General features: G+C 51.6%; 1 protein-coding gene across 1 annotated transcript in view; it reads right to left on the reverse strand.

The window, feature by feature from the left end:
• DHRSX (dehydrogenase/reductase X-linked) overlaps positions 1–14,970 on the reverse strand; it is a 116,862-nt gene that overhangs the window by 101,041 nt on the left and 851 nt on the right. Inside the window, exon 2 of the mRNA XM_077754732.1 lies at positions 1,597–1,704. Coding sequence (XP_077610858.1) covers positions 1,597–1,704 — 108 coding nt within the window. The remainder of the gene's footprint in view (positions 1–1,596; positions 1,705–14,970) is intronic.

Here is a 14,970-nt window from a genome sequence, read left to right on the forward strand (position 1 = left end):
CTCCTCTCCACCTGCGGGGGAAGATGCTGACGTTGGTGAAGACGGTCCACACAACGACCTGTCAAAAACCATTCGATGTTTCTGCATCTATTCAGACAACGGGACTTGGCCACATCCCTGAAGGAGAAACAACACTCCGACGAGGAAAAAGAACGGTGAGGTAGACCGAGAAGGAATCAACCCCCCCCACCCCCGGGCTTGAGAAATGACCCGACTCTCATGAGAGGAAGACGCCTGCGTGGGTCCATGAAGGAGGAGTCAGTGTAAGAAACTGTATCTTTTCAAAAAGCGAAATGTGGGAAGGGCCATGTGATACAAAAATTTTAAACTGTGGAGTCACATTGTGCCAAAGCGACAGGAAGATTCACATTAAGAAGCATGAGTCTAGGGGCGCCTGGGTGGCTTAGTCAGTTAAGCGTCCGACTTTCGCTTAGGTCATGATCTCGCGGTTCGTGGGTTTGAGCCCCGCGTCGGGCTCTGTGCTGACTGCCAGCTCAGAGCCTGGAGCCTATTTCAGTCTGTGACTCCCTCTCTCTCTGACCCTCCCCTGCTCACGCTGTCTCTCTCTCTCTCCTAGAAATAATTAAAAAACATTAAGGAAAAAAAAAAAAGAAGCATGAGTCTATTTGGAAGGAATTGCTCAGTAACACCCACGTGAGCCACGAATCGCCGAGGAAAACAGGCCATGCTGGCTGGACCTGGGGGTTCCCCAGGCGGGTCAAGAGCCCTTCCCTACACATCCTCCATGGAACCCAGGGCTATGAGTTTCACCATCAGCAATCACCATCAACATGGTGGCCCACCCCTAAGGAATGTGAACAAGACACAGAAGTTTGGGCAGGGTGTGAGACCCGGCCGCTGCCGGAAACCAGAATCGTTTCCTAACAGGGTTCACGTGGTGAAGTTGTCTCAAAATAAAGTTTCCTATCTTCACAGATTCCAGTCGTAGGTGATACTAAACCCCCCAGTAGGTAACGTTATTTGTCATATAAACACTTGACGTATGCCATTGTGTGGTGAGCTTGTGTTCTTATAAACTTTTATATCTATATCTCAATATCATTTGCTTTGTAATATTAATGGATTTTTGTTTGTGCATTTAGGTAGAACTGGACGCCAGCAGGGTCCAAGGACTGGGAAAAGGCAAACCTCACTGTGTATGCAGCTTGTCAAGAACCAGGAAGGGATAAAACACATTCATGTTTAAATACGCAGCTCTTGGGGCATCTGGGGGGCTTAGTCGGTTAAGCGTCTGACTTTCGCTTAGGTCATGATCTCATGGTTCAAGGGTTCAAGCCCTGCGTCGGGCTCTGTGCTGACAGCCAGCTCAGAGCCTGGAGCCTGTTTCAGATTCTGTGTCTCCCTCTCTCTCTGCCTCTCCCTCACTTGCTCTCTCTCTCTGTCTCAAAAACTAATAAACATTAAAAAAAAGTTTTAATAAATAAGTAAAATAAAATCCAACGGACTGGGGTTCCAATGAGGATGCGCTTAGGTGTTTTCTGCAAGGAGCATTGTACCTCCTAGTAAACCACTGTTTGCGTACAGATATACGCGAGCCACTGGGTCTCTCACGTTAGCCAAAAATGCAATCGTCACCTATGATCACGTGCATGCGGAGCCTGGCCAGCTGCCTCGACGTAGCGTAGCCGATGCCGTCCGTGCCTCCGGTCACTATAGCAACGCGGTCCGGTTGTGGGGGAAAAACTGCAGAAGAAACAGACAAAAAATGAAAAAAAAAGTCAACGTGAGGTTTCAAACCAGGGCGCACGTTCATGAGAATTCTGCCGCGGGAGAACGCGCGTGGGCGAGGGGCCTCGTGGTCCGATACCCGTGGTTTGGTTGGTCGTGGGTTCCCCGCAGGTTCGGAACGCGGGATGTCACGGGGGGATGAGTCCTGGGTAATTACATACAGCCTGGTGGGAGACACCTGACAGTGTCTGCCAACACCAGGCAGATGTATTTGTGTCCGGAAGTGTAGGTTTTACTATTGCTCAAGGACGGAGAAGGGCAGCACATTAGGGGTGACTGCTGTTGAAAAAGAAGTCTGCTGGGGAGCCTGGGTGGCTCAGTCGGCTGAGTGTCCGACTTCGACTCAGGGTGTGATCTCGCGGTTCGTGGGTTCGAGCCCCGCGTCGGGCCCTGTGCTGACAGCTCAGACTCTGGAGCTGCTTCCGATTCTGTGTCTCCCTCTCTCTCTGACCCTCCCTGGCGCATGCTCTGTCTCCCTCTCTCTCTCAAAAATAAACATCAAAAACTAATTTTTTTAAAAGAAAGAAAAAGAAGTCTGCTCTTCAGAACAGTGCCCACGAGGAGGGGGCAGGCCACACCGCGGGGCTGCATGGGAAGCAGCAGGTGGGTCAGGACGCCGACAGACAAGGAAACGTGGATGAGAGCCTTGAATGTGCAAAGAAATGGGTGAGATAATCAGGCTAATAAGCAGGTTTAGGTTGGGCTCGTGTGAGTAATTTCACCACCTTCCGGGTGACAGGGACTGTCCTATTGCGCGTCCCTGGCCCTGCGGGTTAGGGGTGAGTCGCGGGGATGGTGGCCCAGAGTGTGGTCTCGGACGCAGTGGGGTGAGGGCTGTGGACTGATTGTTTTCCATTTGAAAAGCACGTTCATTCCGTAGGAACTGGCCAGGGCTGAGAACTTCAGCGGATGATGAAGGTGACCAAGATGAATGTTCTCATAAATGGGGTCGGGTCACCTAAATAGACATTGGGGGTGGACGGTGTCAGGTCACCTAAATAGACATTGGGGGGGAACAGTGTCAGGTTACCTAAATAGACATTGGAGGGGAAAAAAGGCAAAATTAGACCCCTATCTCATAAAGTACATTAAAGTTAACCAAGGAGAAGTCACACAATGAAGATATTGGGGAAAAAGATGAATATATTTATCTTTAATCGCAGAGCACAAACCGCCGTCCTAATTAGAAACCAAAATTGAGAAGAACAAGTAGAAAAGTTTCACTACTGGGAAAAAAAATACAGCAAGAGCAAAGTTAGGGGAAAAAAATAATAAACTGGAAAAAAATTGCAACTCCTATCACATGCAAAGGGGTATTTTCCTAATATGTAGAGTTTTTAAAAATCAAGGGAAAAAGGCAAACACTTTTCCTATAGTATATATAGAAACCTACATATAGATTTTTCTATAAAGAAAAAAGGGCAAAGATTGCTGTGTGTGTGAAAACGTACGGCCTGGTCTTTATAACGGCGCTTGGATTTTTACCCAGTAAGAGAAATGTGTGTGAAAAGTCACTGAGACACCATCCAACCAGCAAAAGTGCAAGCACTTTGATGTCACACTTGTGTGGCATTGTGGGTAGAAATGCAAAATGGGACAATCCCCATGTAGGTGGGGCCACTGGGTAATAGGTTTTGCAACATGAAAGGCATCCATTGTGCGATCCCGCAAAATCACTTCTAGGAATCGAGCCTGGAAGTGCAGCGCACGCTGCGGAGGCAGAGCCACAGGTCCTCGCCACGGCCTGCGTCCCTGTGCGTGGGGGCGGACAGGCTGCCACGCGGCCACCCCGTGGCCCCCGCCCCCAGTCTTCCCGATCACGCAGAGAACAAGCAGTGCACAGCCCTGCCAGCGTGGCCCACGTGCGGGTGAGAACTTGCTCCTGCGACGAAAGGGGCCAGGTTTGATCCCCGCGTTGGAAGATGCTTCTAAGAATACACTTTCCTTCAACGGGCACGCACGCCACGGTCGGGCATTCGTGTCCATAAAGTGAGGCAACAGCCCTACAAAGGAAGCCCGAACGGGGCAACTGGGAAGCACCGGTATCTTCTCCGCCCTACGAATGCTCAAACGTTTGGAAACACCGTCTCCATCAGAAAGAGTGTCTGTGGCCGGGACAACTTCACCCAACAACCTCAGTGCACGCGAGTCGCTCAGGCTACACAGCAAGTCTGCAGACACCCAGGCTCGGCTCAACCACCAGGGACCCCTCCCTTCCAGTGGGTTTGGCTCCCGCGAAGACACACGACGTTTATAATAACGAGGTTCTCGTGGGCTAGCGACGGGAGGGGGTCCAGTTCCACGTTCCTCTTACAGGTGACAGACGTGACCCAAAGTCCAACAGAGGGGAAGCGGGGTCCAAACGCGGGGACACGCACAGCCTGGTATTTACCCGGACAGGACACCTGGCGGCGCTCAGGGTCACCAGCAAAAGGCAGACAGTAACGTCCTAACCTTTCATCCCAAAGCGAGATTGACGGGAAGCCCCCACGTCGGGCTCTGTGCCGACAGCTCAGAGCCTAGAGCTGCTTCGGATTCTGTGTCTCCCTCTCTGACCCTCCCCTCTTTGCTCTCTGTTTCTTCTTCAAAAATAAACATTTAGAAAAATTATTGAAGCTAAAATACAAAGGGAATATTTTTTAAGTGGGGAAAAAAAACCCAACAGAACGCCCAAGGGTCAAGGCCAATATCAAATGTTGTAGTAGGCACGTGGCTGGAATCCCGAAGGAGGAGAGAATGGGTATTTTAAGAAACGGTGAATGATTTGGAGCCTGTTTGGGATTCTCTGTGCGCCTCTCTCTATGCATGTCCCCTGCTCGCTCTCTCTCAAATAAATAAACTAAAACACACACACACACACACACACACACACAGTGACTGAGAATTCAGCAGAGGTAGAGAGGACCCAAAAATACCAAGCTTGACTTAATTTCCTTCCTTGTGGCTTTGTGCGTTTCCGGAATGGAGGGGAACATGAATTCCTTTTGTTCTGAAATCCATCATTTCCTGAGTGAGTACAGCCTTACGTAGGTTTTTGTTTTTTTTTTTTAATGTTTATTTATTTTTGAAGGAGAGAAAGGCAGAGAGTGAGCAGGGGAGGGTCAGAGAGAGAGGGAGACACAGAATCTGAAACAGGCTCCAGGCTCCGAGCTGTCAGCACAGAGCCCGATGCGGGGCTCGAACCTACGAACTGTGAGATCATGACCTGAGCCGAAGTCGGACGCTTAACCTACTGAGCCCGCCAGGCGCCCCTAAAATTTTTTCTTTAATTGTCATTTATTTTTGAGTGTGTGAGCAGGGGAGGGGCAGAAAGAGAGAGAGACACAGAATCCAAAGGAGGCTCCAGGCTCTGAGCTGTCAGCACAGAGCCCAACGCAGGGCTCGAACCCACGAACCGTGAGATCATGACCTGACCCGAAATCGGATGCTTAACCTACTGAGCCCCCCAGGCGCCCCCTCCCTATGCTGCAAGTCATGTTTAAAAGTCTCCTTCTGTTACTACCTCTGCCCTTAGCGCATAGCACGTGCCCTGTGGAAAAATAACACCTTCTATTTTCCCAGTGTCAAACTTGAAGCACCCGGATTCCTGAGCAGTAAATGAGCTAAATGAACAGAAACGATTTCAAACGAGAAGAACTTCAGGTTCAAGGTGCCCACGTACAATTTACACACGTTGCTTATGAGATGCATGTGAATAATGCACGCATGTTGGGGAGGGAATAAATCGAATGCTAAAACTCAGTCCGAGAAACAGACTGTCATCAGAACAGGCAGGGAAGCAGTGCCTTCTCACGGAAGCTTCCACACAAGGCAAGAGAGAAAAGGTCCATTTCAGGAAAAAAGGAAGGTGAAGGGAAAAGCCAGGGGCAGACACGTGTGTGTAGGTGGGAAACGCAGGGGTGATAGTGTTCTCCCTGGACTTTCCCACGCACAACGGGCTGGACAAGCCGTCGAGGAAGGGAGGAGGCGCGCCCCGTGGGACGTGGCAGCAGGAAGTGCGCACAGAAAGGCACTGCGCTTGCGGTCGACGGACTGGGTTCTCAGTCCCGCCCGTGCCGAGGAGGAGCCCCAGCGCCCTGGTGTCTGACACACACGCCAGCCGTGGCCCAACCCAGCCCTTCCCGGAGAGCTGACACCCTCAGCCCCGAGATGGTCTGGGACTCAGGCTGTGAAACCCCCAGGCCCCGGCCTCACAGCCGCCGGTCGTCCGGCCGAGCCCAGAACCACGATATCACCGGCATGAACGTCACTGCTTTTAGGGTAGTTAATTTTATGTGTCTATTTAGCTGGGCCCGGAGTGCACACACACGCAGTCAAACAGCATTCTGGGTGTTTGTGTGACCCTGTTTGTTTGTTTGGGATGATACTAACACTGAAATCAGTAGAGGGTAAGTAAAGCAGATTTTCCTCTCTCTTGTGGGTGGGCCGCATCGAAGCAGTTGATGGCATTAACAGAACAAAGACTGATACCCCTTTGCCAAGAGGGAATTCCCCCAGGAGATACTTTTTGCTGTTTTTTTGTTCGCCTGTTTTAATTATAGTTTCTTGTCAAGTTGGTTTCCATATAACACCCAGTGCTCATCCCCACAAGCGCCCTCCTCCATGCCCATCACCCCCCTCCCCCCACACTATCAGCCCTCAGTTTGTTCTCAGCATTCAAGAGTCTCTCATGATTCCCTGCAGATTTTGGAGTTAACTGCGTCTGTGATTGCATGAGCCAGTTTCTTTTTTTTTTTTTTTTAATGTTTTTATTTATTTCTAGGAGAGAGGGAGAGACAGCATGAGCGGGGGGGGGTCAGAGAGAGANGCAGCACAGAGCCCGACGCGGGGCTCGAACCCACGAACCGCGAGGTCATGACCTGAGCTGAAGTCGGACGCTTAACCGACTAAGCCACCCAGGCGCCCCTGCATGAGCCAGTTTCTTAAGATGATTACAAATATATATGTACAGAGATATAGATAATAGATAGATGGATAGATGGATATAATGGATGGATGGATATGATGGATGGATGCATGGATGGATGGACAGATGGATGGATGGATGGATGGATGGACAGATAGACAGGTAGGTAGGTAGGTAGATAGATAGATAGATAGATAGATAGATAGATAGATAGAAGATAGATAGATACATAGATAGATACATAGATAGATATGATGGATGGACGGACGCATGGATGGATGGACGGATGGATGGATGGACAGACGGATGGATGGATGGATGGATGGATAGATAGATGATAGATAGATAGAGAGAGAGAGAGACAGACAGGTAGGTAGGTAGATAGGTAGGTAGATAGATAGATAGATAGATAGATAGATAGATAGATAGAAGATAGATAGATACATAGATAGATACATAGATAGATATGATGGATGGACGGACGCATGGATGGATGGACGGATGGATGGATGGACAGACGGATGGATGGATGGATGGATGGATAGATAGATGATAGATAGATAGAGAGAGAGAGAGACAGACAGGTAGGTAGGTAGATAGGTAGGTAGATAGATAGATAGATAGATAGATAGACAGGTAGATAGATAGATAGACAGGTAGATAGATAGACAGATTAGGTAGATAGACACATATGATGGATGTATGGATGGATGGATGGGTACACAGACAGACAAATAAATATGATGGAAGAATGGATGGATAGACAGACAGACATACTGATAGATGGATGGACAGACAGACAGAAGATACATAGATGACAGGTAGAGAGATATAGATAGATAGATATGATGGGTGGATGATTGGATAGATGGATGGATGGATAGAGAGGTAGATAGATAATTCTAGAATGGATAGATAGATATGTGATGGATGGATGGATGGATAGATAGATATGTAGATAGATAGATATGATAGGTAGGTAGATAATGGATGGATGGATGGATAGATAGATAGATAGATAGATAGATAGATATGATGGATGGATGGACGCATGGATGGATGGATGGATAGATAGATAGATAGATAGATAGATAGATAGATAGACAGACAGATTAGGTAGATAGACACATATGATGGATGGATGGATGGATGGATGGATACACAGACAGACAAATAAATATAATGGAAGAATGGATGGATAGACAGACATACTGATAGATGGATGGATAGACAGATGATAAACAGATGACAGGTAGAGAGATATAGATAGATAGATATGATGGGTGGACGGATAGATAGATAATTCTAGAATGGATAGATATGGGATGGATGGATGGATGGATGGAAAGATATGTAGATAGATAGATATGATAGGTAGGTAGATAATGGATGGGTGGATGGGTGGATGGGTGGATGGATGGATATTTAAGATCATGTATGCACTGAATTTCAGACACACAATGACCAGAGGTAGTACCAGCACAGCCCTGCACTTTTCTGCGGACATGGCGGACTGCACTCTCACACCTCACACCCTGTCTCTTCAGTAGAAGGCGGCCAAGCCACATCCTTGATTTGTGTCCAGAGCACACACTCCCATTTTGGGCAGCGCGGACACGGTCAGACCTCTTCCCAGCCATCAAGTTCTGGGTCCCCAGTCCTTGACCCCGTAAGCGGCAAAGAGAAGCCAGTCCATAGCCCTCATTCTGTACAACAGTGCATCCGTCTTCCTATTGTGGGTGGGCCTCACCTAAGCAGTTGATGGCATTCTGTCCCCACAGCTGCCCCTGTGTGTGCGTCTGCGTCATGGCCTCCTTCTCGCGAGGACCCCAGCCCCAGGGGACTGGGGTCGACCCCACTGACCTCATCTGCAAAGGCCGCATTCCCAAAGACGATCACCTCACGGGGACCAGCGCTAAGACTTCAAGGCACCTTGGGAGGTGCTGGGAGCATGATTCAAACGCTAACGCCCGGTGTGCATGCACGCACACGTGCGTAGAGGACTCGGCAGCCTGGCTGGGGGGCTCCCTGCACACTCAGGCCTCTCCCTGACGGTGCTCTGTTCCACCCCACACGCTTTGTCCCCGTCCCCGAAAAGCCAGGTGCAAACAGACAGAAAGAAGCAGACCCCGCACACCAGCGCGTCAGCGATGGTGTCAGACTGAGCCTTCCGTAGACTCCGCTGTAACGTGAATCCGACCGCAGCGGCTGTTATCAGGACCTTGGCCGTGTGGCCCGGGGGCGAGGGGGGACAGAACACTCACACCTGCTGCAGTCAGGGACACACAGACGCGGCCCAGACGTGCACGTGCGTGAAAACGGGATCACAGAGAGAGAAGAGAACGCGGCGCAGGGGGTACCTGCCTCGACGGCCCCACAGCGACCGCGTCTTCCCCAAGGAAAGCGCCCACGCTGTGCAGGGAAATGTGCGGTCACGGCGACCTCGTGAGGAAATCGTTTAACTGGGGCGCCTGGGGGTTCGGTCAACTGAGCTTTCAACCCGGGCTCAGTCAGTTAAGTGTCCGACTTCGGCTCAGGTCGTGATTTCACCGTTCGTTCGTGGGTTCGAGCCCCGCGTCGGGCTCTGTGCTGACAGCTCAGAGCCTGGAGCTGCTTCTGATTCTGTGTCTCCCTCTGTCTCTGCCCCTCCTCCGCTCATTCTCTCTCTCTTAAAATAAATAAATAAAGTTAAAAACTTTTTTAAGACAAAGAACACAAACATGTCGTCTCCTATCTGCACAAGAGACAAAGTCTGTGAACACTGGATTCACAGACACTGAACACAACATACCCGTGCGTGACGAGGGGGAAACCCACGCATAATGAAATACAGTAACAGTGAAGCGAGTCCTCGGGGTTCATCCCTCAGAATCGCGGGGCCTCCTCCCCAGGACGGCCTCGCCCTGGAAAAAAAGTGGGTGTCTGCACTAAGATGATGCCTTTTGCACGGAAAGCGGGTGTTTTCAGGAGCTGAGCTGTGAAGAGCAGTGCGCAACCTACACGCACGCTCCCTCCGACCCCCCCAGCGTGCATTCCCCACACTTAGTCCCGCAGACCCCGTCCCACGGCCGTGCAAAGATGCAAAGATACAAAGTATACGCACTGCAGCCTCGTGCACGAGACAAAGAGGCAAAGAGATACTTAACGGGACTGTTACTTTATGCAAGACGTTTCAGAGGCACGTAGTAGGACCTTGCAGAGAATTACACGGAGTTTGGAAAGAGCACACGCAGACACACAAGAGCAATTTCAAAACGGTTACGCTGTGTGTGACTATTTATAAGACCTTCTGAGATGATGGCTTTGGAGCCTCGGAGAACATATTCGAGGCTGCTGAGGGTGAAGGGTGCACAGACGGGGGTCTGCGTGAGACCCCAGACCAGCGCACCCACGGGTGCCCCCATGGGTGGATGTGAAAACGGGGACGTGTGGGTTTGAGAGTGACGGACTGCACTCCTGCAGCGCCCAGCTGGGACCACGTGCCGCACTTTTGCAGCATCTTAGCCCTGGGGGGGGGGTGGGGGGAGAACGGAAACAAGTACGGATTTGTGCGTATTCTGTTGTGCAACAGCACGTGATGTCCCTGATCTCCAAGGGGAAACATTAAAAGTGTGCAAACCTCGTGCCATGGAACATAGTCTGCTTTGGGGGGCGCCTGGGGGCTCACTGGGTTGAGCATCCGACGTCGGCTCAGGTCATGATCTCACGGTGCGTGGGTTCGAGCCTCGCGTCGGGCTCTGTGCTGACAGCTCAGAGCCTGGAGCCTGTTTTGGATTCTGTGTTCCCCTCTCTCTGTTCTCTCTGCCCCTTCCCTGCTTATGCCCCGCCTCCGAAAATAGATAAACATTAAAAAAATTTAAATACAGCCTCCTCAAAAAAAAGCTCTTTTAAGAAAACAAAACGGAGGGGCGCCTGGGTGGCTTAGTCGGTTGAGCGTCCGACTCTCGCTTAGGTCATGATCTCGCGGTTCGTGGGTTCGAGCCCCGCGTTGGGCTCTGTGCTGACAGCTCAGAGCCTGGAGCCTGTTTCAGTCTGTGACTCCCTCTCTCTCTGACCCTCCCCTGCTCATGCTGTCTCTCTCTCTCTCCTAGAAATAAATAAAACATTAAAAAAAAATTTAAAAAAAAAAAGAAAACAAATCGAAGAACCTTCGCCTTCTTGGCTCCTGTCCTGGGATACTGCAAACGTCTGTGTGTTTCATGGCTGCCTGTTCAGCTGCTGATAATTCCACGCGCCGGCATTTGTAACAAACGGGGCAGACATAGCTTCGGCCGCCTGCTGTCAGGACCCAGAGTGGACGCAAGATTCTGACAGCGACTCAGCCCCGAGCAGCGGCCGCAAACCACCCGCCCCCCACACCTTTACAAGCCTCCCGGACTGTGATTGATGCTATGTGTTTCCTGCCCCGGGCAGAGACGTGACAAACATCAAACGTGGAGACTGGTGCAGAGGAGGGGGGTGACTCGGCCACGACAAAGGAACAGAGGTCCGCTCCCACGCGGAAGGACCCTGGACGCGTCATGGTCCGTGAGAAAAGCCACACCGTCAAGACCGCTGAGGACGCTATTCCTTTAATATGAAATACTCAGTAGAGCAAAAAAATAGCCAACAAACAGAAACACCACCGCGTTCAGAATGGGGCCCTGAACCTTCTGAAACTGACTCTTGATGTCGACTCAGGTCACAATCTCGAGGTCTGTGGGATCGAGCCTGCGTCTCACTCTGCTCCTCCCCTGCTCATGGGTCTCTCTCTCCCCAAATAAATAAATTCACTAACTAACTAGCTAACTAAATATTTAAACATAGAAAAAAATAAGAAAAAAAGACCATGAAAACAAAGCCAGGTATTTTCTTTTTTTTATGTTTTATTTATTTTTGAAAGAGGTTATTTATTTTTGAGAGAGAGAGAGAAGGCATGAGTGGGGGAGGGGCAGAGAGAGAGGGAGACACGGAATCTGAAACAGGCTCCAGGCACCGAGCTGTCAGCACAGAGCCCGACACGGGGCTCGAACCTACAAACTGTGAGATCCTGACCTGAGCTGAAGTTGGACACTCAACCAAATGTGCCAGCCAGGCGCCCCAAAGCCGGGTATTTTCAAGTCAAAGCTTTGTAGCAGCAGCAGCAACAGGGGAAAAAAAAAAAAAAAACAAAAACAAAAACCAAAAACACACACGCACCAACAAAGTCCTCGGAGAAGCAGAAATCAAAAGGTAAGCCCTCAACAAAGCGCAAAGTGACCAAAGGCAAAGCATGTTTAGCACGAGGTGAAGACACTGGGCATTCGAGTCCTAAACTACAATGCAGCGAAATGTTTGTAGACATCAGCCCCACAAGAGGTATGGCCCCCGTATTTCTGGGACCCCGTGTCTATGACACGGGAAGTATGTGTTCATCGGGGTTAACACACCCGCAGACACCGCGGAGACAGACAGGGACAAAGGGAGAGAGTGAATGAAAGGAATTGGTTCATGCAATTGGATGTATTTGAGGGTGTCAGTCTCCATTGTGCAGGCCGGTCAGGAGGCCGAGACCCAGGGACGGGCTAAGGCTGCAGCTGGAGTCCAAAGGCTGCCTGGAAATAGAATCCCTTCTCCCTCTGGGGAGCTCAGTCTCGTTTCTTGTGAGGCTTTCGACTGATCGGACGCGGCCCACCCACAGTATAGAGGGTCGCCTGCTTTCCTCAAAGTTCTGTTGGTTGCAATGTTCACCTCACCGAAAAATATCTTCCCGGCAACATGCACACCAGGCTTTGACCACATGTCTGCACTGCAGGGACACAAGCCAGGATCCACAGGGCTCTGCGCAGCTTCCCTTCGTACGGGTGTTCCCTGGAAAAGTGTGATGACTCAGCAGCAGACGCAGCAGGGACGCGGGCAAGGCCGGCCGGCCGGGCCAGGGGACCGTGGATGAGGCAGCCACACGGCCCACGTGGCCCAAGGAACCTGCGTCCGCCACGTGCTAGCGTGTCTCAACGGCTTCAAAGGGTCCCGGGCAGCGGGGCTGAAAAGCCAGGGCGAGGGGGCCCTCCATGCGCACCGTGCAGCCCTGGGCTCTGGGCTGCCTCCAAACGCCCAGTCGTGACCCAGGAGGCCGCTCCAGGGCCCCGGGCTGCCCACAGCTGTCCCTGCTCAGCTGACCCGGAAGGAAACATCTAGAAGGCCGGCCGGCCACCGGAATGCCTCGAACGGCAGAGGGACGATTCCGTGAGGAAAGTGTTTCGTATGCATCCTGACCCCACGGGGACCTCAGAACTTGGGTGACCCGAGTTACCCAGCTGTCCCGGGGCGGCTGGACGGATGCATACACCACGGTCCGTGCCGGCACGGGAGTCGTATCCAGTGCTAAGTGGAAAGGAGCCCTCCAGCCATGAAAAGACACGAAATTGCCTTCGATGCACATTAGTACTTGGAAAACACACACACACACACACACACACACACACACACACACACACACACACACAGTCTGGAAAGCGTTCATCGAATGCGATTCCAGCTTTGGGATATTCTGGGAAAGGCAAGGCCACGCAGACAGAAGAAAGATGGGCTGCCAGCAGGGGTTGGGGGGGGGGAGGAGCGGCTGAGGCGATGTGCAGGGCCGCGCCGCAGGCCTGCGCAGCGCTACAGTGAGGGACACCTGTCAGGTACGGGTGTGCAAATCCACATGCCGCCTCAGCTGTGCAGTGCGGGTGCTGCGGGCGTGTCCCTGCGCCTTCATCCATTGGAGCAAATGCATCGTCTGCAGGGGGAGGTATTGATACTGGGGGGAGACTGGGCATGTGTGTCTATAAGCAGCACCGTTTTTGCAAGTGAATGTAAGCTCCACCCCGACCCGTGGGCTGGAAGCAAACCCTGAGCAGAGTGAGCAGAGTCGTTGAAGGGGAGGGTCTATTGGGCAGGACAGTCGGGGGCCTGGCCCAGCCGCACACACTCAGGTGCTCCTGTTAGCCGGCCCGAGTGACGGCGAATCATACACGTCAACTTGACTTTGTTCAGGGGACCTCAGAGAGCCGGTGAAGCGTTCGTTCCCCCCTGGGAGTGTCTGCAAGGATGTTTCTGGAAGGGATCAGCATTTGATTCGGAGGACTGACTCAGGCCGAGGGTTTTCTACAGAGTGGGCGGGCCTCGTCTAATCAGTTGACGGCCGGAATAGCACCAAACGCGTGGAGGAGGGGATAACGCGCTGTGTCTCCTGTCGGTGGCTCGTGCATCTCCTCCTGCCCTTGGGCATCGGTGTCCCTGGTTCTCAGACCTTCAGACTCAGAACGAATCACCCGGCAGGCAGATCACAGCACTTGGTGGCCTCCAGAGTGCATGTGCCTCCCCTCATAAAGGATAAATATACGCAGATTCAGATGTGTGGCTGTGTGGTGGTCAGATTTCTCCAGAACAACACATCCAATAGGACGTCCTTATATAGGATATAGGACATACATGGATGGACAGAGGGATGGATGGGTGGGTGGATGGGTGGATGGATGGATGGATGAATGGTGGATGGATAGGTGGATGGAGGGGAGGGAGGGAGGGATGGATGAATGGATGGAGATGGAGGGATGGATGGACGGATGGATGGATGGATGGATGGACGAGTGGATGGATGGATCGATGGTTGGATGGGTGGGTGGATGGGTGGATGGATGGATGGATGGATGGATGAATGAATGGATGGATAGGTGGATGGAGGGGAGGGAGGGAGGGATGGATGAATGGATGGAGATGGAGGGATGGATGGAGGGATGGATGGATGGATGGATGGACGAGTGGATGGATGGATGGATGGATGGATGGAGGGGTGGATGGATGGATATGTGGATGGATGGATGGATGGATCGATGGTTGGATGGGTGGGTGGATGGGTGGATGGATGGATGGATGAATGAATGGATGGATAAGTGGATGGAGGGGAGGGAGGGAGGGATGGATGAATGGATGGAGATGGAGGGATGGATGGACAGATGGACGAGTGGATGGATGGATGGATGGAGGGGTGGATGGATGTGTGGATGGATGGAGGGGTGGATGGATGGATGGATGGATAAGTGGATGGATGGATGGTTGGATGGGTGGGTGGATGGGTGCATGGGTGGATGGGTGGATGGATAGGTGGATGGATGGGATGGAGGGATGGGTGGGGGGGTGGATGGATGGGTGGATGGATGGATGGTTGGATGGATGGATAAATGGAAGGATGGAAGAATAGGTGGATGGGTGGGAGGCTGGGTGGGTGGATGGATGGTTGGATAGATAGATGGATGAGTGGATGGATTGAAGGAAGGATAGGTGGATAGATGGATGGATGGATGGATGGATGG

The sequence above is a fragment of the Crocuta crocuta genome, unplaced genomic scaffold (assembly GCF_008692635.1).
Source record: "Crocuta crocuta isolate KB4526 unplaced genomic scaffold, BGI_CrCroc_1.0 scaffold221, whole genome shotgun sequence".
Classification (NCBI taxonomy): domain Eukaryota; kingdom Metazoa; phylum Chordata; class Mammalia; order Carnivora; family Hyaenidae; genus Crocuta; species Crocuta crocuta.